Genomic DNA, 22,271 nt, shown 5'->3' with positions numbered 1-22,271 from the left:
ATTGCTTTTTTATATGTGCCTTGACGCAGGGGCTCCAGCAGAGTGACCCTTTGCTTAAGCCAGTGACCTTGGGCACAAGCCAGTGACCTTGGGCTTCAAGCCAGCGACCATAAGGTCATGTCTATGATCCCATACTCAAGCCAGTGACCCCACTCAAGCTGGTGAGCCCGCGCTCAAGCCGGCAATCTCAGAGTTTTGAACCTGGGTCCTCCGTGTCCCAGTCCGATGCTCTACCCACTGTGCCACCGCCTGTTCTGACTGATTATGCTTTTTAAATGCTTCTTTTTGTTATTTCAGGGAAGGAGATTACGGCAGAAACGTTTATGGAGAAATTGGACAATGGTGCCTTGCTCTGTCAACTTGCAGAAACTGTTCAGGAGAAATTCAAAGAGAGCATGGATGCTAATAAGCCCACCAAGGTAAAAGATCCCAAGGCAAAATAATGATTAGGAGGTGGATTGCAATTGTAGTTGCTTATGAATTACATTTAACTTTGAGGACTTTGTTGAGAATGAATATATTGCTGTCTCTATTAACAACAAAGCACAGAGGTGCTTTTTAATTAGGTAATGTTATTTGTTCTCTTAATTATATAAATTACATAATCCTTTTGGTAAGTCTAATTAAATAAAAGCTTATAGAAATTGATAGTATTAATACAAAACAAGTACTGTGTATGAACTGGCCAAATCTGATGTACTAATTAAAAATTTAGCAGAGGCAATGCATGAAATCTAGTCAAGGAAGATTTACTGAATAGATCTTCGTTTCCAGACATATCATTATAGCAGAATATTGGAACAAAATATTTGGAGTGCGTAATTTTTTGTTTGTTTTAAATAGGCAGTAGGGTTGAATTAAGTAACTTTGGACAAATTTCTTTTTCTCTGACTTCTCAGATTTCTTTTCTGCACATTAGTGCCAATATTCTTTCTGTTTATTATGAATACATAATTAAAGTGTGATGTTTAATGTATTTTTGAAGGAAAGAAAATAGACGATACTATTCTTAATTTTTAATAGTGAAGGAACAGAGGTAATTAAAAAGTAAGGTTAAAATATTGTTGAAGTCAGCTTAAAGTAAAAATAAAAACAACTATTAAACTTTCTGCAGCTCTGGCAAAAAGAGTATAACTGATTATTTATGTATAGTTTATTTATACAACTGAACTAACATCCAAACAAAAGATTAAGCTTCCTAAAACCCTATTTTTTTATAGCACTGTCCATGGCTTGGGGATAGTATTTTATATCACTTTAAGAAGTACTATATAATATAAAAGCCTCTTCATTTTTTAAAAAATCTTATAAGCAGCTTTGTGAAATTATCAATTAATTTAGTGGCTCCCAAATCTGTTGTACATTGGAGTCACCAGAGTATTTTTAAAAACTATTGATACCTGGCTCCTATGCCCAAACATTCTGATTTAACCCCTGTAGGGAGCAACCTGCAGGTGTCTAAAAACCTCCTCAGGTCATTCTAACGTTCAGCAGTTTGGGACCCACTTCATTGGTTAGGTGCAGACTAAGCGATTTGTGCAAGATCAAGAATAGGTTCACGGAAACCCAGGTAGTTAGTTAGGTTTACATTGAATATTTCCCATAGAAAAAAATGGAGGCTTTCAAATTGGGTATAAATAACCTGGTTTAGGGACAGTAGTGGCAAAGATAGATGGGCTAGTCAATACCTTCTCTGAATTAGTGAAACTAAGCTGTATTGTAGGAGATGTTAACACAGAATTTTTAAAAAATTCAACAGTCAACTTGATCCCTTCTAATTTCATGTCACAGGAAGCCCTTAGTAATTTTCCTCTAGCGTGAGGAATGAGAATCTCACGTTCACATTCTCACAGCAATAGTTTTCGTTTTCCTGATTGATAGTTAATTTGGGGATTTTGCAGCTGTGTAAACACATTTGAGTGAGTAAGTTATGCTTGGTATGTGTGAAATATGGCTGTGTTCAGAATGACTTAAATACTCTTTAATATTTGAAAGAAAATTTAATAAATATGTGAGACAGTTTACATAATTAATATTTTAGTTATAAATTCATGACTGTTATATTCTGTTTGGGCTTGATAAAATACCCTGAAGGAAAATACATTATATTTTATAATTTTTTTCTTTCGGGCATCAGTAGATTAATAGAAAACAATATGGTCTATGTTTATTAGTTATAAGTATTACCCTTAGCCCTAGAGTTTTCTCACTTTGAATGGAAGCACTGCAGAGATTTACATAATTAGGCAATAGTCAGGTAGAAGGATTTAAGATTAGTATGCAGCCATTAAATTTTAATTAATTTTATTTTAATTTATGTATCATAATATCAAGTCACTATAATTATAAATGTTAATATTTCTGGGGCTGAGGACCATAAAAGGCAAAAATCTAAACAAAACCAAGTTTTCTAATATCCTATCAAGCTGAGAAAACCAAAATAAGTGTTAAGTCCAAGGTTAGGTTTTATGCCTTTTGACTCTTAATTACCTAACTCAAAGTTAGTATCTGCCATCAAGACTGAGTAATTATACGGATGCATGAACTTTCACTTCCTGGTCCAGATGGAGTTCAAACGTCTGACTGTCTTTGTATTGTATACTTACTTTGTTTTTTTCTATCAGTAATGACTTGTTGATTTTTGTGCACGATTCTTTCAGCCACTAAGGGATCAACATGGGGCAAGATACCTAATGTGTTCAACCTCTTTTTATTTTTTTCCTCCTAACATTCCTTTCTGTCTGTCTCATGTATCTTGTATCTTGAAAGCCTCTGCCCAGACATAAGCGTTTCCCTAGGTTCAGAGCTTCCTTTGACTTCAAAGAGTCCTGGTTAGTTAGATCAGGTTTGAAACACATGAAGGGGAAAGGGAGAAAAAAAAGGAAGTTCTGTTACCTAGTAGAATGCCACATTATGCTCCAAGGAAGGAACTTAACATTCACCATCTCAACGTAGAATCCACTCCTTGTTTGGCGGAAAGAACATCCTAGTCAGATAGAATGCCCAGAGTGCTTTTGCCCATCAAGAATACCTCGTTCTCTGAGCTGTAAGATAACAATGCCTCAGGATGTTGTACCATCCAGGAATTAAATGAAAGACATAAAGATTAGAGTTTTGCCCTTCAAAAATCAATAGTGTGTTTTGTTTAGAGAACATCTTATCAAGATTGAATGCAGAGAAATCTAGAAATATGTGCTTATTGCTGATATCTCTGACAATAAGAAAGTATAATAGAAGTGATCAAAAGTTCTTCTTGAAAAGGTCTCAGTTGCAGTTAATTTAAAGTTATACATATCTCTCTATACAACTAAAATAATAATATATTCATTAAGAAATTCATGGATTTCTTAATGCAAATATAATGGATTCATAGATGCAAATATAATGCTAGGATTAAACCAACAGAATGAATCAGAAGTAGATGGAGGAAATATAGGTGTAATAGTGTGAAAATAAAAGGGTTTTTTAATGCATTATTTTGCTGTCTAGAACTTAGGGAAAAAGCAAAGAGAGAGAGAGAGAGAGAGAGATGGAGAAGTTAGTGATAAAGGTTAATTCTTCAGAATTTAAAGTAAATAAGTATAAATACCTTCAAATTTTAAATATATTAAATCATTTCCCAGTATAAAATTAAATTTCCTTGTCACCATTTTTCTAATTTCCTAAACACCTGGAAAATTTCTCATCTCTAAATCATAAATAATGAAATGTCTTGCTTAATGTTTTTCTTATCAGGAGTGTTTCTATTCTATACTATCTTAAAGGGATATGCCTACCTAGAACTTTAGTGCCATAGTAAAATGGTAGTGTATCATGTAGAATGATATGAAAAGAAACTTGACTTTGTTTTCTACTCATAATCAGCAAGACATAAGGGACTTGATATGAGCTAAATATACAGGCTGAGATAAAAGAAAAGATCAGTGCAGTGCAGACTGACCAGTGGTAGTGCAGTAGATAGAGAATAAACCTAGGATGCTGAGATTCCAGGTTTGAAACCTCGAAGTCACCAGCTAGAGCACAGGCTCATCTGGCTTGAGCACAGGGTTGCCAGGTTCAGTGTGGGATCACAGACATGACCTCATGGTTGCTGGCTTAAGCCCAAGGTCACTGGCTTGAGCAAGGGGTCACATGCTCAGCTTGAGCCCACTGGTCAAGGTACATATCAGAAGCAAACAATGAAAAAGTAAAGTGAGTTCATGCTTCTCATCTCTCTTTCTCTTTTTCTATCTCTCTCACTCTCGTTCTCACAAAGATAAAAAATAAGAAGGAGCAGTGTGAAAAAAGGAGGTATAATAGGGATGGCATGTTTGTACTTACTGAATTTACCTGGATATTTAGGCCTAATTGAACTAATCCCATATGTAACACTTCTACTCAATGATGAAGTATTGCTTGGCACAGCTGAATATATTGGCAAATTGATTATCTAGCACTATGTTTATGATAAACAGATCAAGTTCCATGTGTTCAGAATGACTTAAAGGTCACTTTTATCTCAAGATGGAGGTTCAATCTCCATCAAACAAGCAAGCTAGGAAGCAATCTCCATCAAATAGCAAGCTAGGAAGATTTTCATGATGTCCTTTAGAAAGAAGGCAGTGTTCCTGCATAGCTCCTAATACTGGGCCCAGAAATTTCATTTAGTTGAAAAAAACCCATCCTGCATTCATGGAATTCATCTTTTACCCTCTGGAATGCATGTATTTTATGAAACCATATAGTTTTTCTACTATTTCTATTCTTTAATATCAAGTCAGCAAACTGTTATGACATAGAAGAGTTTAATGTCTTGTCTGCCGCGGAAATGTCCATTGTCTCTACGGGTTAAGTCACAGAGCAGGAGCTGCAATGCAAACAGTAAGAGAGCTCTGTTATTTTTGTCAAGTGCATTCAAACTGCTTCTGGAGTTTTCTATCATCAGGATTAAGAAAATTGCCTTTTCCTGATGGTTAGAAACATGCCAAATGCCAGAATATTTACTAATACACTTCAGTGAAAAGACCTCATCTGGAATAGCAACTCTGATTGAAGCTGTCACTTCATTTTAATTTTCCTGCTGTTCTTCATATCCCATCCATCTTTTATATTGGTTTAATTGATGGGAGATGTGATAGAAATCATTTTCCTTACAATGTTTGGATCATTGACAGTAGCCTGAATCTATGATTATTTTTTTAAGTTCTAGTATTTTATTTGGTCTGCCTACCGAATAGTAAGTTATTCCATATGCCAAGTAATAACAATCCTGACAGTTGCTGTTCTTATATCCATGACAATTACTCATTCAGGAAAACATATGAAAATAACCTCTTATGTGTTCAAAGGCACAGTAGTCAGAGTGTGAGGTGGACTTAGGTAAAAAATCCATCTATCACCTCATCCCCACAAGGCCTTTCTCTTTCTCTAATGCATAGTGTACAGTTCAGGTCCCTTTGAAGATTAGTAGGAAGCTGTCCAGTCAAGACTTGAGATCATGGCTCCTTTCACTCCGTAAGTCCTGGATCTATAACTTGGCTCTAGTATAGGGAATTGAGTCATTAGGAAGATTCTCTCATTTGTTGTTGTTGCTGTTTTTTTTGTTCTACAAGTCAAGAACTTAGGGAGTTGCCTTTAAATTTATTCTTGAAGGCCCCATGATTAATAAGTCACTGTTAGATCCCCTTGGGGACAGCTCATTCTAGGAGATTTGATGAGCCTGCTCTGTGTTCTGGCAGCTGTATCCATCTTTCCTATGGAAGTTAAGTGCCACCATGTATTCCTGCCAGCCTGAGAATATCTGTTCTCATTAAAATGAGGGAGCTACTCCATCAGCATTCTCAATCTGGACAGAAAAGTCACATTAAAAAGTTGTGGAACTTTCCTCACCGACCTGTTCTTCACATCTTAGTAAAAAATAGATTTTTTGGGGCCCCACTGAGTGACACAGTAAAAATACATATATATTTAGGTGAGATGTGCATTATCATTGCATGCAGTGTTTCTCCTCCACATTTTGAATTCCTTTCTTTATATTATCCCAAGTGTTTTCTGGCCTTGTATTGTCATTTAGTGTGGGCTGGCATTGCACATATGTTGGTGTTAGCAAATCTACCCAACTTTTCTGGATCATCTGTGATTGTCTATGCTAGCACACTGAATTTTAGTTAGAACAGTTAGGGTAAATCAATTCTGCCAAATCTAAAACTACATACTGTTTTCCTCAGATGAGTATCCTCAAATTTTACTACATAAATAGGAAAAAAACCCTGCCATAATATACTTAGTAGCACTCAAGTATTTAAATGTATGTTGAGACTCTGTAACAGGTTGGCCAGGAATTGCTGTGTTGGTCAAGAGTCTTGCTGTGTAATAGATCTAAATTCATCCTGATCATGGGAATGCAGATTGGTACCACTACTGTGGAAACAGTGTGGAGTTACATCAAAAAATTAAAAATGAACTGCCTTTTGATCCAGTGATTCCACTTATGGGAATTTATCTGAAGAAATCTAAAACACTAATTTGAAAGAATATGTGCACCCCTATGTTCACTGCAGCATTATTTACAAATAGCCAAGATTTGGAAGCAGCCCAAGTGCTCATCAGTAGATGAGTGGATAAAAAGCTGTGGTACATTTATACAATGGAATATTATATGGCCATAAAAAGGAAAATCTTACCTTTTGTGACAGCATGGATGGACCGGGAGGGTATTATGCTAAGTGAAATAAGCCAGTTGGAGAAATACAAGTACCATATGATCTCATTCATGTGTGGAATCTAATGAACAAAGTAAATTAACTAGCAGAATAGAGACAGACTCCTAGATAGCAAGCCAGCTGACTGCTGTCGGGTGGGGCTAGGGCTGGGCGAGGGAAGTAGAGGGATAGAACAAAAAAGAACAAAAAAATAAAAAATAAAAAATTCATAGACATGGAAAAAATAAAATAAATTCATCCTGATCAAGGCTGCAGTATTCTGATACCTGGTAGAGGCTGTCAGGTATGGTTATGCTAGCTGACATTTTAAGGACAGAGCAATGGTTCCAGGAATGTCCAGGTTGTTTGACATCCTTTCCTTAGCCTGGTCCAGGAGAATACCAGGGGTGGGGAATCCACCATGTCCCTTCCCTGCTTCCTGAGGGAGTGCTTGCTGTGTTATCTGCCAATTTACCCATCCTCTCGTATCTCTGCTTCTCCCCCAAAATAAGAATTTTAGCATTTTCCTATTTATAAACAGGAACTGGTCAGCAGACAGCAATTAAACAAAGGGCAGGAATCAATACCAAATGCAAATTATATTATTTGAATTCCTTGTATCATAGCTATTCTGTGGAAAATTCTTCCAGATTCAAAAGCTCACAAAGAAACATGAGATTTCTCAAGTTTGACAACAGAACTTTTGTAAATTGCAAAATTTATATTTACCAATAATGAGCAGGGAAGCTGTAAGAGCTTTTTTCAAAACATATTTGAAACATTTGTTCTGATTATTCATGCTGAAAAAAAAATTGGGTAGTCTTTTTGTTCTCCCTATGAAAATATTTCTAAATTGTTGTTTATGAAGAGGCAATCAAAAAGTATAAAGACAAAATCTTCAAGAAAAAATAAAATAGGGTTCTGTGGAGCAGTTAATTAATAAAAATATTGTGGGGATTTTTTTTGTGCTTTGGGATGGTTCCAGTGTTTATCATCTTTTAAAAGTTACTAATTTGTTTTGCCTTCTTTTATTATACTAAATACATAAATTTATATACATAATCCTGTATTCTTTTTCAAAACAGGACCCCCAAATAGTATAAGCGTAAAAATCCACAAAAAGAATTTATTCTTCAACCTCAGCATAATACACCAGCTGCTAGTTTTCCATTCCACATTTTTTTTTCCTAATATGAACCTCAACACCAATTCTATATATCTCATATTTTTCTAAGGGTTCATGCCTAAACTTTACTCTCTGGTACTAAAATAAAAAACAAAGGTCTTCCAGGGCCTAAGATTTACATTATTTTAGAAAGTTATAAAGCATAGTTACTTGGGCAGTCGCTTTAGGGTACTACTGTCAGAAACAGTTGTTTTAATCATGTTTTAGAAAGCGCAGCTAAACAGACGTGGTTGGTAGTGTGGACTTAGCAGCCAGACTTCCTGGTTTAAACATGACTCCATTTATTAGCTTGGGAAAATTACTTAACTTTTTTCTGCCTTCATTTCTTCATTTGTAACATGTAAATAGTGATAGTACCTACCTTATCAAGTTGTTATGAAGACTAAATAAATTAATATACATAAGCACTGAGTAGTACCTACAACCATGTGTGCTCATGAACATTAAGCTACTAAATTTATTTTATCTTTCCTCTTAGGATTCAAATTTTAGCAAGAGAGAATCTGATTAGTGCGATTAATAGCCAACTTGCTGACCAAATCGTGGCCTCACCTTGCTTGACATTTGCTCAGACTGAAAAAGAGGGGTTATTTCCAAAAGGAAGGGAAATGGGATTCTGGAAGAGGAGAGTTGTCTTTTATGTTCACCTCCATGTTTATGGTTTCCCCATCTTTCAGAGTACCTGTACCACATTGCTATACTTAGTTGACTGCTTGTTATCGCTTTAGTAGACTGTAAGACACTTGAGGACATGGTGTATGCTTTATTCATACATTGGTCTATTATAATACCTAACATATATGTGCTCAATAGATATATTTTTGGATGAATAAATGACTGAATGGCCCAATATAGTTTATACTTGGAGATTCAAAAACGTTATCAGTGGGTTTTAGCAATACTTAGTTTTTAATCATAAAGAATTATATTCTCATCAAGTTTGAAATTCCTCCTTCTATGGGTTTTGCTTAACTCAAAAGTCCTTGATGTTCAAAATTATATGGAACAAATTTGACTTTTAGTAGTGGAGAAGACAGAGGACTGGAGGATTTTAGGGTGGTTCAGGGGAAGAAAAAGGATCTGAGGACATCAAACATGTTGACACAGGACTGGCTGGTATAGTAGCCTCTGGAGGTCTAACCTAGTCAGTAAGAGACTTCTGGAGGAGGTGGGTCATGTAGTTAATTGTAGATGTTACTATATAGTCATAGGATGTTATATTATTTCAGTTTAGAACACTATCTAAAGATAAAAGTTATGGGAAAATGAGCATTTTATTCAACTTGAGGGTTATTTTTCAAGGCCTGTGTTTGCCATGGTCCCAATAAAATCAAGATCAGATGAGTGATAATTGTGTTTTTGTGAGTTTCTTTTTTTTTTTTTTTTCTTTACAGAGAGAGGGATAGATAGGGACAGACAGACAGGAATGGAGAAAGATGAGACGCATCAATCACATCAATCATTAGTTTTTTGTTGTGACACCTTAGTTCTTCATTGATTGCTTTCTCATATGTGCCTTGACTATGAGGCTACAGCAGACTGAGTAACCCCTTGCTCGAGCCAGTGACCTTGGGTCCAAGCTGGTGAACTTTGCTCAAACCAGATGAGCCCATGCTCAAGCTGGTGACCTTGGGGTCTTGAACCTGAGTCCTCCACATCTCAGTCTGACGCTCTATCCACTGTGCCACCACCTGGTCAGGTGAGTGTTTTTGTGAGTTTCACTGTGGTTTTGTGAGTTTCCCCACCACTGAGAATTTGGAAGAAGAATAATTATAGGGTCTTTCAGGTAATAGATTCTCAAAAGATCTTTTCACCTGAAATGAGGTATTATTGCAATAATTAAGAGTTGAGGCTTTCAGTTACTGAAGGAGCCATAAAGATGATTCACTGTGTGATTTTTGCATCTTTTTCTCAATAACTGCCTCTTGTCCAATAAAAATAGTTGGTGAGTGAAATGGGAATATAAGAATCCTTGTTTCCCCTCAGAGTCTCTAATTAGCCATCTATCAAAACACTATTTAACAACCAAGGTAAAAATACACTGTAATAGTGCAGGAGGGAATCAGAAAATCACCGTGCTTAGGAACAACAAGCAATAAATGCTGCTATTGCCTTTCCAAAAAGGCGTTATGTGATTAACCAATGGATAAAAAAAAAAAAGTAAAAATGATCATGGAGTATAGCAAGTTCTATATCTATGTTATTTTAAAATTTGATGGATGACTGATGAGTTTATGTTAGGAATAAGAGATGATGTTTACGGTGATGTTGATGTGCATATGTATTGGTGATGAGATAAGGTGTTGCAAAGGCATACAGAGTCTATTCAACAAAGGAGAATTATGATGTATGTGGTCATACGTAGATTTTTTAAGTCAAGCTTATAAAGTCATTTGAAAAAGTTAATTTCCAGCAGTCACAGGTTAAATAAGAGAAAGGCAACATTTTATTGTGTGGCTGACTTTAGAATAGAACTTGAGACATTTAGTATACACCGAAATATTTTTATACACGTAGGTTTATTACAATTTTATTTTTAGTGTGTCTCACCTACTTCCTTAATCAAAAGTTATATCGATTAAAAATAATAACTGCTTTATAAAGTATAATGTGCACAGCCGAGCTCAATATGTTTATATTCTTTATATATGGGCCTATTGCCATAATTTTAATTGGATTTCAATACATTCATTTGACCATTCCCACTACTCATACATTAATACCTCCTTTAATATTTTTTATTATTATAAAATCAAGTCAAAATTATTGTCATTTTGTCCTCCATGAATCATAGAAGTATTGCCATTCTCCCTCTTGTCACCTAATTCTTTTGGTGAGTGGCAGAGAAAGCCAATAGGTATCCAAGAAGGTGGGCTGAGGTTCTTTGGGAAAATTACTTAAAACAGTATAAAGTTTGTTGAATTATCTGTAGATAGAATTAAAAGTTGAGCTACATTGTGGCTTTGCTTACTTACTATTATTTGGATACATGTGTAGGTCCTAGCCAAATGGAAAATAAACCCTGTGCAAATCTTGGAATTAACCTTTGTGGCAAACACTCATGATTGAGACAGCTTTCTTTTTATGTACTTGAAGCAAACAAAATGAATCAGAATTATTTCAGAATTCCCTTCACATTACAGGTGAGAAAAGATTAATCTGTTCTTATGTTTGGCTCCTTTTTGATCTGTTGTCAACAAATGGTTGCCAACCTTTTTAAATGAGCAAGAGCAAGTTATTATTTTCTCAAAGCCTCATGTTGTCATATTGGAGTTTGCTTCTGCTGAGCTCTTTGAGCTCAGATGTGAGAGAGGGTATTTCTAGCCCTATTCAATGCTCTGCTAAGAATCCTCACATGCCAGATCAAGAGGGAGAGACAGACCAGGTGGCAGCATTTAGAAATCTGCCAAGTTTCTGTGGCTACAAGTTTATGTGGATCTGCTAATAAAAGACCCTCCTGCAAAACTGTCCAGAAGTTCTTTGCTTTCAATAGTTCAAATTGTAAGTTAGTTTTGGTACAGTATAACAGTTTCATTAAAGGCACATGAAGCATAAGATTAAAAATAAAACATGTTGATTTGAAATTTCTGAAAGCATGGAAAAAAATTAAAACAAATTGTGAATTATGAGGAGGCACACACACACACACACACACACACTTTTCATGCACATAATTTCACAGAACCAGCAGAATGTCGCCCCCTGAGCATAAAAGTAAACCTGATCACTTTTTTCCATGACGACATCATCTCTTCACTTACAGGCTCACATCCTGCATTGAACCGCATGCAGGCACACGGGCAAGACAAGATTGTAAAAGGAGTGTAACTGGGGAACTGTTTTCATGACATTCGATAGCTCTCATTGTGGTCACTGCTGTTTCAAAGCACTGTGGATGTAGAGCACTATGTCATGAGAAGTCACTCTCACCATATGGAAAACAGAAAATTAATTGTTTTAAAATGAGCTGTTACTAAATACTTTAGAGAAATGCAGGTCACTTGGACAAATCAATAATGACTGTACATACCATTTCTGAAAGGAGAACATTCACAGATTTTATAACAGGGGCCTTTTTTGTCAAGGGACTGAAAATTAGGGGAAAAGAGTTCTTTTTTTATTTAAAAGTGTCTGAGGATTGCTAGGTGATTTAAGATGTAAGTGTTCATAGTCACTGGTGTGTGGTCCGAGGTATGTGGCACTTACTGGTACATTACAGAGGAGTGGCATAATGTTTTCTAGATGAGGTAATTCAGTTGACAGTCTACAGAACTCTTCAACTATATCTTAAGCTTTTAGAGGCTGACTACATGAATACCTTCTATTGTTTCACTTAGCAGTCTGAAAATGCATTACATATCATGCATGAAGCCGTCTAGTATGTGTTTTGTGTTTATACTACTTTGCTAGTCATGTCTAATTTCACAGTGGCTTAGGCTGCTTGTCTAATGGATGTCTAGCTGCCATCACTGCTCCATTTAAGAAATAACCAATGTAGCAATTTATGAATCTTGAAGCCAAAATTAAAAAAAAAAAGAAACTTGCCCTTGCCAGTTGGCTCAGTGATAGAGTGTCAGCCCAGTGTGTGGATGTCCCGGGTTCGATTCCTAGCCAGAGCACATAGGAGAAGTGACCATCTGCTTCTCCACTCTCCCTCCTTTCTCTCTATCTCTCTCTTCCCCTCCTGCAACCAAGGCTCCACTAGAGCAAAAAAAGTTGGCCCAGACACTGAGGATGGCTCCATGGCCTCCACCTCAGGTGCTAGAATGGCTCCAGTTGCAAGGAGCAAGGATTCAGATGGGCAGAGCATCACCCCTAGTGGGCATGCCTGGTGATCCCAGTCAGGCGCTTGCAGGAGTCTGTCTCTCTGCCTCGCTGCTTCTGACTTCAGAAAAAAAAACAACAATAAAAAAATAATAAAATAACTTACTTTAAAAAAATAAAGAATAATTAAACCTTTGAAATAAAAAGAAAGATAGGAATCTTAAAATGGATGAAATAAGTTCAAAATAAATGACGAAAATCACTTGAGAGCCTCTTTTGTTCTAGATGTTATAGAGGATAGACTCTTCTAGGTCAGGAATACTTGCTTTTGTGCTGGGCCTTCTTAGGCAGTCGGGTGAAGCCTGCAGATCTCTTCTCAAAATTATATTTTTAAATATGTGAAACAAAACATGTAGGGATTACAGATACAAAATAATGGAAATTAATTATTGAATGACAGTTATTCCAATATCAAACATAAATATTAAAGCATAAACTAAAAAGAAAGAAGCAATACATCTGCTTTTTTATTCATCTGGCCTATGTTCTAAAAAAATACTGACATTTTAAAATGCAGGAGTAAGTAAACCCAATATTTCCAGCTATCTGCAATATTTGTACTGTAAAATAAAACATCGACAATTTCTAGTGGGAGAGCTGTTGTATTTGGTTATATTCATAATAAAGGAATATTAAAATTTAGAGAGAGAATAAAATAAAAATAACTTTTTGTTCATCTCAAGTTCATGTCCTCCCAGACAAAGAACCCATGTCCTAGATGATCAGAGCCTAGTGAGGAATATTGTCATAAATATGCAGCACTCAGAATATGCAGATTTAAGTGAAGTAGAGTGGAAGCATTAAGACAGGAGATGTTAATATTTATATTTTTACTTATATAATAAATGTGTGCAAGTATATATATATATATATATATATATATATATATATATATAATTATAAATGAAGAACCAAAACATATTTTGTTCCATGTTGTCCTATTGGCTGTATCTAAATGTTGTTTAAAGATCAAAAAGTAGATATCTGAACTTTTTTCTCAGACTTAATGAGTGCCACATGATGTGATGATAAAGCCATTTATTAAGTATATCTAAATATTTACTAAGTACTTAATCTGTGCCAGAGTAAGCTTTTAATATGTATTAAAATGTCATCAAATAATTTAAGATGTAAGTCAGATCATGTCACTTCTTAGCTCAGAATAATTCTCCAGTGGCACCTTGATTTAACTCTGAGTAAAGGCCAACATCTTTTTGACTGCCTTCAAGGCCCTGCATGTTCTGTTCCCCACTGCCTGTGTAATCTCACATCCTCTGACTTTCTCCTACCCCACTTTGATGCAGCCATATTGCCCTCCTTGCCATTCTTTGAACCCAACAAGCCGGTCCCACCCACCACAGGACCTTTGCCAGTTGCTTTTCTATTTTCTTTGAGCAGTCTTTCCTTAGATATGTGTATGAATTGTTCTTGATGCCTTCCCTGACCACCTTATATAAAGTATCTTACAAGAGTGCGCTCTTCTACAATTTTCAACTGATAGACGTTTATTGAGTGCTAACTGTGTTCAAGATGCTGATTAAATAAAAAAAGAAAGAGCAAAGCATACTGTCTTTGCTCAAAAGCCTTGCAATATAGTTAAGTAAACAAAATGGAAACATATAAAAATACAGACACCAATAATAAGTTGTAAATAAATAATATATGCCAGTGGTTCTCAAAGTTTACATCACCATTTTATACCTTATATTGATTACATTCAATCGATTATTCAGCAAATATTTACTGAATGCCTAAGATAGCATGTAACACAAGGTACCTTGTAGGGTAGAAGGAAGGAGAGAATAACATTAAGCTAACAATTAAGCAAACAATGAATTATTACTATTATATATATGTATGGGAGAATCTAGACTCATCAGTGGCTGACCTCACCTACTCTTTTAGGATTTTTCTACTTTTCCAAAGCGGGAATGGGAATTAGCTAGAGAAAGAAGGAATTCACAGGGTTTCAAATATAGAACATAGACCATGTGAAAGCTCCCAGATGTGGAGATGCATGCTGACTCTCAGGACTAAAGGAAAGTGAGTGTCTGGATAATTCCACAGCATCAAAAAATGAGACCCGAGCTAAGTCTTGCTGGATGTTGGTATCTATTTTAAGAACAACATGATGCCATTGAAATGTTTTAAACAGGAGCATAATAAAATACTTGTAAAAGATGACTTTAGCAGTTTGGTGAATGGACTGGAGGAGAGAGGAGAAAATGGGACTGAAGGCACGGCTGAGGGAACCATTGCCCAGGTCAGATGAAGGATAATGGCCATTAAGTAATGGTGCTGGAAAGAGGTAGATGTTTTGAGCTATACTGAGCCTAGGCAGTGTAGAAGAAGAACACCTTTTCCTTCTTCCCTTCTGGGTCCTTTGGCTGGTCTAATAATTAAAATGACATAAGACCCAGTAATAGAAGAAAACTAATTTCATGCAGATGAGAGCCCTATAGAAACATAAGACACAGAGAAGTGATCAGAGCAGGGAGCTTTTATACCTTTGAGACAAAGTAATACATTTGTGCAGAGTAAAGAAGACAGAAGGATATGGGCTTCAGAGAGTAAATTGGTGAGGAAGTAACAAGGTTTGTTTATACAGGTTTCTTGGCCCTAAATTCCCTATCTCTGGTGATAAGAGTGCCTTGTCCTCTCTTGGTACAGAAGGGTACCTTTCATATGGGAGATTTATCCCCTGCTTTCAGAGAGGTAAAGGAGGGTCATAGTGTCCTTCCTGCACTGACTGTTTCTCAAGCACCTTTAATTAAAAATAATATACCAAGGTGGCATATTTTGGAGTGGCATATTCTATCCCTTTTCAGTGGGTTTAGCAGAATTTGGTGATTAGTTGTATAGAAAGAGTGAGGGAAATGAGTTCAGGGTTTCATGTGTAGAGAAATGGCAAGAAGGGTTGCTTTATTTTGCAATTGAAAAGTCAGGGGAAGAGTAGGATTGGGGAAAGATCATGGGCTCCTATGCACATGTGCAGTGTACCCACATGGATACCCAAGGGTTATGAGCCCTGTGGGCTCCTTGTCTCACCACTCCTTTCATTTCTGCTCAAGAAAAAATAAGAAAGGAGTAAGGGGTAATTCTAACAATAGACTTGAATATACCTTAACTGGCATAGTCTGTAAAAGATACTATTTTTTAGTCAAAAACATCTGTACACTTAAATCTTAGCCAACTGAAACATGTTGTACATTGATGTCTGCTAGAAACAAGTCAGTTTGTTAGAGTTCTTAGAGAAATTTGCATAGAAGCAGTAGATTTTGAATCACCTAGACCTGCTACAAATAGATGGGCAGCAAGAAAAAGAAAATGCCATATAATTTCACAGTTAATGAATCAAATATTGAAGTTGAAAAAACCCAAACATATTCTAGGTATAGTGACTAGACAAACATGGTTGATGCGGAAAGGATATGTGGGACTTTGGGCACAGAGACTCCTGAAGTTGAGGATCCATGTGGTTGTAAAACTTTTACACTGGACTCTTGAGCTAGAGACTGGGAGCTTTAAATTTAGAAAGATTAAGATGATGATGATGATGATGATGATGGTGATGATGATGGACAGATTGGGTTGGAGAGATCTGATGAACATTTTGAAAAGTTTTTGCATTTATTCAGATGTAAGATATTAAAGGATTTATAGCAAGGGCATCAAAACTATACTGAAAGAGGAAGGATAATAATTGAAGGTATATAAATTACAAAATAGCAATAAATTGGGTTGGTGACTTATTGGCCACCACAGGAAGGGAAGAATCAAAACTATACTGTGAATTTTGAAGGTTAAAAAAATACAATGATGAGAGGAAGAAACTAAAAAAAGGGAAATTCTGTTTGGGAGAGAATATAAAATGACATGATAGATATCTCAGATGGCAAGATATGTAAGTAGAAATGCAGGACATTTTTGAGTTTGTGCCTCTGTGTCAGTTATTAAAATTCTCAAGAGTTTTATTGAAACTTCAGGCTGATTTTGTATTAGTTTTTTAAAACTTCTCTTGCTTCAGTTTTCTAACAAAACAACATTTAAACTTCTGTGTGTGTCAGGCATTATTTTGAAAATTTCCCATATAAACTCATACCTCCCTCATAGTAACGCTATGATATATAAACTATTATTTTGCCACTTCGCTGGTGAACTTAAGTTACTCGCCTGAAATTACACAATTAATAAATGAAAATCCAGGGTTCAACCCAGGCAGTCTAGCTCCAAAATTTCTGCTTATAAATACTATACTCTGTTGACTCTCATTGACAGTAATATATGCCTTAGCTAGAGTCAGATTTGTATTTATTCAGTAAATATTCTATAATTGTACTAGGCGCTGGGGGTAATATGGTGAACAACCCCCACCCACCCACCCCCTGTTTCCTTCCTCATGAACTAAACAATCAGGAGGGAGAGGGCTGCTTATCAATTAGTCATGAGTAATAACACAGACAACAGGAGGGCTACTTGAACACATAGGTTTTAACCAATTCTAAGCAAGTTTGGGGGTGCTGTTTTGGAATAAATGATCCTTCGTGTGGGATTAGAAGTTAATCAGGCAAAGAGGAATGAGAAGGCCAGAGAGAACAGTTATGGGTAAGGACCATGTGATGGTTGGTGGGGGTTGGGGGAGCGTGGGGAGTTTGTGGGAGTGGGAACAGAAGCTAGTGTATGACCATGGGAAAGAGTGAGGGCTGTAGCGCTAGGTCAGTGGGTAGGAACAAAACTAATTCACACCATGGAAGCCATAATATAAGGACCTTTGCCTTTGTTTTAAAAGAAGTGAGAAGCTAAATTTGCCTTTTGAAAAGTCTGCTCTGATTGGAGTGTGGAGAACAGACACAAGTACGCAGCATGATGAAATATATTAGCAGACGGGTAAAAACAAACTGTGATTAAGTTACCATACAAATGTAAAGCAACTGTTTTAACTTTGTTTTTCTACATAAATGTGGACTTATTACAGTAATTATAGATGTGATGGTGTAACTATTTTCCCACTTTCATCAGATAATTCTTTGTAAATAGAACTTAAAGTAGACATAAATTAGAAAAAAAACATTAAATGAAGAGAGGCTATCCTCTAGAATTAGTATTAAGGACTTTCCAAAGCATCTTATTTAATCCTCAAAACGTGTTACAAACAATGGACCTGAAGTTCCAAAAGGTTAAATAAATAACGGTTTTTGGTCAATAAGTCTTATTGGAAGTGATTGCAGTTTCAAGAGTTAAATCGTACTTTTTTGAATAAATGAAAATTTTACATCCTCTAGTTTCAAATATATGGAGATGCTAGGGACACATCATCAGTCAATTAATGGGCACATATAATCTGCAGTGCCCCAAAACTGCAGTGCAATGAAGTAACAAAAATTTGATGGGCACATACAATTTGCAGTGCCCAAAATCTGCAGTACAGTGAAGTTACAAAAAAAAAAGAGTGTTTAGAAATCTGGTAGTCACTAAATTGGGTTTCTTGGAATCCACTTATAAAACAACCTTTAGACCTCTGAAAATGCTTTTCTTTGTTGGATACATTAAAGATGGGCACCAAAAAATTAGAATATTAGAATCAGTGACTCTGTGAACTCAAAATTTGCTGCCATTAATTATAAAGTATTACATCTTTGAATAAACAAAATGTTTGTTGGAAATAAGAAAACTCAAGATACATTTTAAAAGAATTTTCCTGTGTATTTCCTTAATGGAGTTCCTTGATTATAGAGAAGACATAGAAAACTAATATATATTCTCATAAACATTTTAAAAAACTATCATCAATTTGTTTTAGTTTCTGTAATTAATTAATACTTAGCAATTACTATTAGTTTTGTGGAGAATCAGAGGGACTGTCACTCCTAGTATCCAATGCTCCTTTCTCTGAGAAATCTTTCATATTCAGAGAATAAGTTTCTCTTTCTCCCATTCAGACCTCATTTCTCTAGTCTTGCTCCTCTAGCTGTGATTCAGAGGTGTTCCAACATGGAAGTGGACAAAGGAAAAGAAATCACTGTTCCAAATTCCTCTGAAAATTTGGAGATCAAACAACATTGGGACTGCATCTCTTTATAGTAACAATGAGTTAGAACTAAATAAATATGGCAGTCCTCTGGGACATGGCATTAACTCTTGAGGATTCCACAGTCTCCACCATTCCATATGGTCCCCTGGAGCTAGCCACTTCATTCTGTTATTTAATGTGCCTGGCCTCTTCAGGGCCTTTGAAAATACAATACTTGTAATTCTTGTTAAGCATAAAATACCCTTTGTGATCCTGGCCCAGTTGACTTTTCTGGACTCATTTTCTCCTCCCCACACATTCTTTACTCATCCATAACTCACATGCTTGTTCAAGACACTGCCAGATGTTTAACTCTATGCAATACACTGCCCTTCTATTTTTATGCCTGGTAAACACTCGAGATACTTCTATTCTGTAAATTGTCTCTCTTTTGTAAGGCTGTTCTATAATAATGCCCAGTCAACCTTTCCCCAAATTAATACACACTCTTAAATTTCCAGAGCATTAAATTGAAGCTTCTATTTAAATACTTAAGTTTCTATTGTAATTCTTAGTATATGTTGTCATGATTTTTAAGTCTGTTTTCAAAGACCTGAGGGTCTTCAGAAATATACCTTGGCCTTATTTTTCTTCTATTTCAGTCCCTCATGCCTACTGTTAAAACTGGTATAGAGCTGTGATTTAATAATGATTGTCTGAGTTAAATCAGATTAAATTTCTGCTATAATTTTTATTTTTATTTTTTTTATTTTTTAAAATTATTATTTTTTCTGTATTTTTCCTAAGTTGGAAACAGGGAAGCAGTCAGACAGACTCCCGCATGAGCCTGACCGGGATCCACCTGGCATGCCCACCAGGGGGCAATGCTCTGCCCATCTGGGGCGTTGCTCTGTTGCAACCACAGCCATTCTAGCACCTGAGGCAGAGGCCATAGAGCCATCCTCAGCACCCGGGCCAACTTTGCTCCAATGGAGCCTTGGCTGCGGGAGGGGAAGAGAGAGACAGAGAGGAAGGAGAGGGGGAGGGGTGGAGAAGCAGATGGGTGCTTCTCCTGTGTGCCCTGGCTGGGAATTGAACCCAGGACTCCTGCACACCAGGCCGACACTCTACCACTGAGCAAATTTCTGTTATAATTTTTAGATAGCCCTAACATTTAACTGAATTTTAGAGTGTAGGGCTAGACTATTAGAATTTTTAAGAAGCCAATCTCTGTCTATTCATATGTAAACAATTAGTTGGGAGAACATAAGCTTTTTATAGTAGCAGATCCTTTAGATCAGTGGTAGTCAACCTGGTCCCTACCGCCCACTAGTGGGTGTTCCAGCTATTATGGTGGGCAGTAGCAGAGCAACCAAAGTATAAATAAAAAGATAGATTTAACTATAGTAAGTTATTTTATAAAGATTTATTCTGCCAAACAGTGAAAATCTGACATAAAGTACTTGGTAAGTAATTATTATTATATGCTTTAACTTGCTGTAACTCTGCTTTATACATTTTATAAAGTAAAGTTACTTCCCTACTTTATAAATCACCATTACTGTGGAACCAGTGGGCGGTGAGAAAATTTTACTACTAACAAAGATACAAAAGTGGACGGTAGGTATAAAAAGGTTGACTACCCCTGCTTTAGTTAATGATTCCCATGTATATGTATGTGTAAAATTAGGCACAATGCATCTAAAAAGGAAAAAAAATCATTTGTTGTTGAACTTCTGATATTTTGTCCTTGGTAAAGCCTTTGTGCATCTTAAATAACTATCAGTGATATAATTACTTTTTTATAGATTTTAATTTTTAGAGCAGTTTTAGGGTCATAGCAAAATTGAGCAGAAAGTACACAAATGGTACTTTTGTTACAATCAATGAAACTACACCGACACATCATAGTCACCCAAATTCCAAAGTTGCATGAGAATTCAGTTATTGTATATTCTCTGGGTTTTGACAAATGTATAATGCTGTATATTCACCATTATACTATCATTCATAGTAGTTTCACCATCCTAAAAATCCCATGTGATAACTGAATCTCATGATGAATCATCTACTTACCACCCCTCCTCCCAGGCTTGTCACCCCTGGATCGTTTTACTGTCTCTCTAGTGTTACCTTTTCCAGAATGTCATATAGTTGGAATCATACAATATTTAGGCTTTCAGATGGGCTTCTTATTCTTAGTAGCATATATTTAATGTCCTACCATATTTTTAATGACTTAATAGCTCATTTCCTCTTAATACTGAATAATATTCCATTGTCTGGATATACCACATTTTATTCATCCATTCATCTACTAAATGACAACTTGGTTGTTTCCAAGATTTGGCAATTATGAATAAAGCTGATGTGGATGTAACTTTTCAATTCATTTACATCTTAAATTTTCATTGTCCACTTTATCTTTTAAGCCTGAAATTTGAATAAAAGGTTTGACCATCATTTCTAACATCATTGTATATTATGCCAGAGATAATTTCAGATAATTCAAAATACTTAAACTATTTCCTTTCTTTAGTGATTAAGTGATTTTCCTTCATTTACTTAAGTGGTTTTTCTTCATTTTTCAGGGTATACCAGAATTCTGCTACAAGAAACCTTTTTTTTTTCTCATTTTATTTATGTGAATATTCTTAAAGCAGTTATAGCATAGACATTGCACCAAATTTTGCTGTAAAGACCTGTCCTCTATAAAGTGAAATATATTGTAGGGTAAGAAATGTAACTTTTATTATACTCTTATATGTTCTTCTGGCTGGTTTACTAGTTCAATTGACATGAGGCAGATTAACAGGAGAAAAGAACCAAATTTATTAAATATTTACACAAAGGGTTTTTATAAAAAAATGTGGGACCTGAGGACAAATTGAGCAATTGAGGCTTATATGCCTCTTTGAGCTCAGGAGAAATGGGGAGTTGTGGTTTGGGATTTCAAAGGGCAGGAAAGCAATTCACAAGGAGATGGAAAAGCAAATGTTTGGTAAATAAATGTTTGCTGAGCCATCTTGAACAATGGGACACAGAGAGGACTTTGATCAGATGGCTTTTGTAGGTTCCTCCCCATCTATCACACCTAGTTCATATTAAATTTTAGTTATCTACAATGATAGTTCCCTTCCTGGAGTGATTCCTCTATCTAAAATTTTTGGGGGCCGTGAGGGGGAAGGTCAAAGATTGTTTCTTTGAGTCTTTTGTTTCTTAACAATTATCAGCTTAGAATAGTCACTATCCCAAAAGGCATATTTTGGGTTGGCAAATTCTGTTTCCTCTCAATATATTGGAGAGTGCAAAAGTGAATTTTGAATTCAGTCCTAGTGAGATAAGTTGCTACTGTACTAAATCATAGCTCAATTTGTCTGAGGCATGAAGGCTTATTGCAGACTACCCAGGAGAAGTTGATGGTACCAGAAAGAACATTTTATGCTATTTTTAATTTTAATAATTTTGATCTTAAAGAATGTATTTTCATCCTTTCTGAAGTTACTTAGTAGTTACATTTAGGTATCTTGATGTGAATGTTCAATAAAATAGTTTTATTGAATTCTTAAAA

At 35.8% G+C, this 22,271-nt stretch overlaps 1 protein-coding gene across 6 annotated transcripts in view; it reads left to right on the top strand.

Moving 5' to 3' along the window:
• Nucleotides 1–22,271, top strand: part of GAS2 (growth arrest specific 2) — a 136,434-nt gene that overhangs the window by 21,212 nt on the left and 92,951 nt on the right. For all 6 annotated transcript variants that reach the window (XR_010748929.1, XM_066364334.1, XM_066364327.1 and 3 more), the window contains exon 3: nt 298–419. Coding sequence is in view for 5 of the 6 variants with exons in the window: in XM_066364334.1 (XP_066220431.1) it covers nt 298–419 (122 nt within the window). In the remaining variant the exon portion in view is untranslated. The remainder of the gene's footprint in view (nt 1–297; nt 420–22,271) is intronic.

This window comes from Saccopteryx leptura, chromosome 1 (assembly GCF_036850995.1).
Source record: "Saccopteryx leptura isolate mSacLep1 chromosome 1, mSacLep1_pri_phased_curated, whole genome shotgun sequence".
Classification (NCBI taxonomy): Eukaryota; Metazoa; Chordata; class Mammalia; order Chiroptera; family Emballonuridae; genus Saccopteryx; species Saccopteryx leptura.
This window is presented reverse-complemented; position numbering and strand designations above follow the sequence as displayed.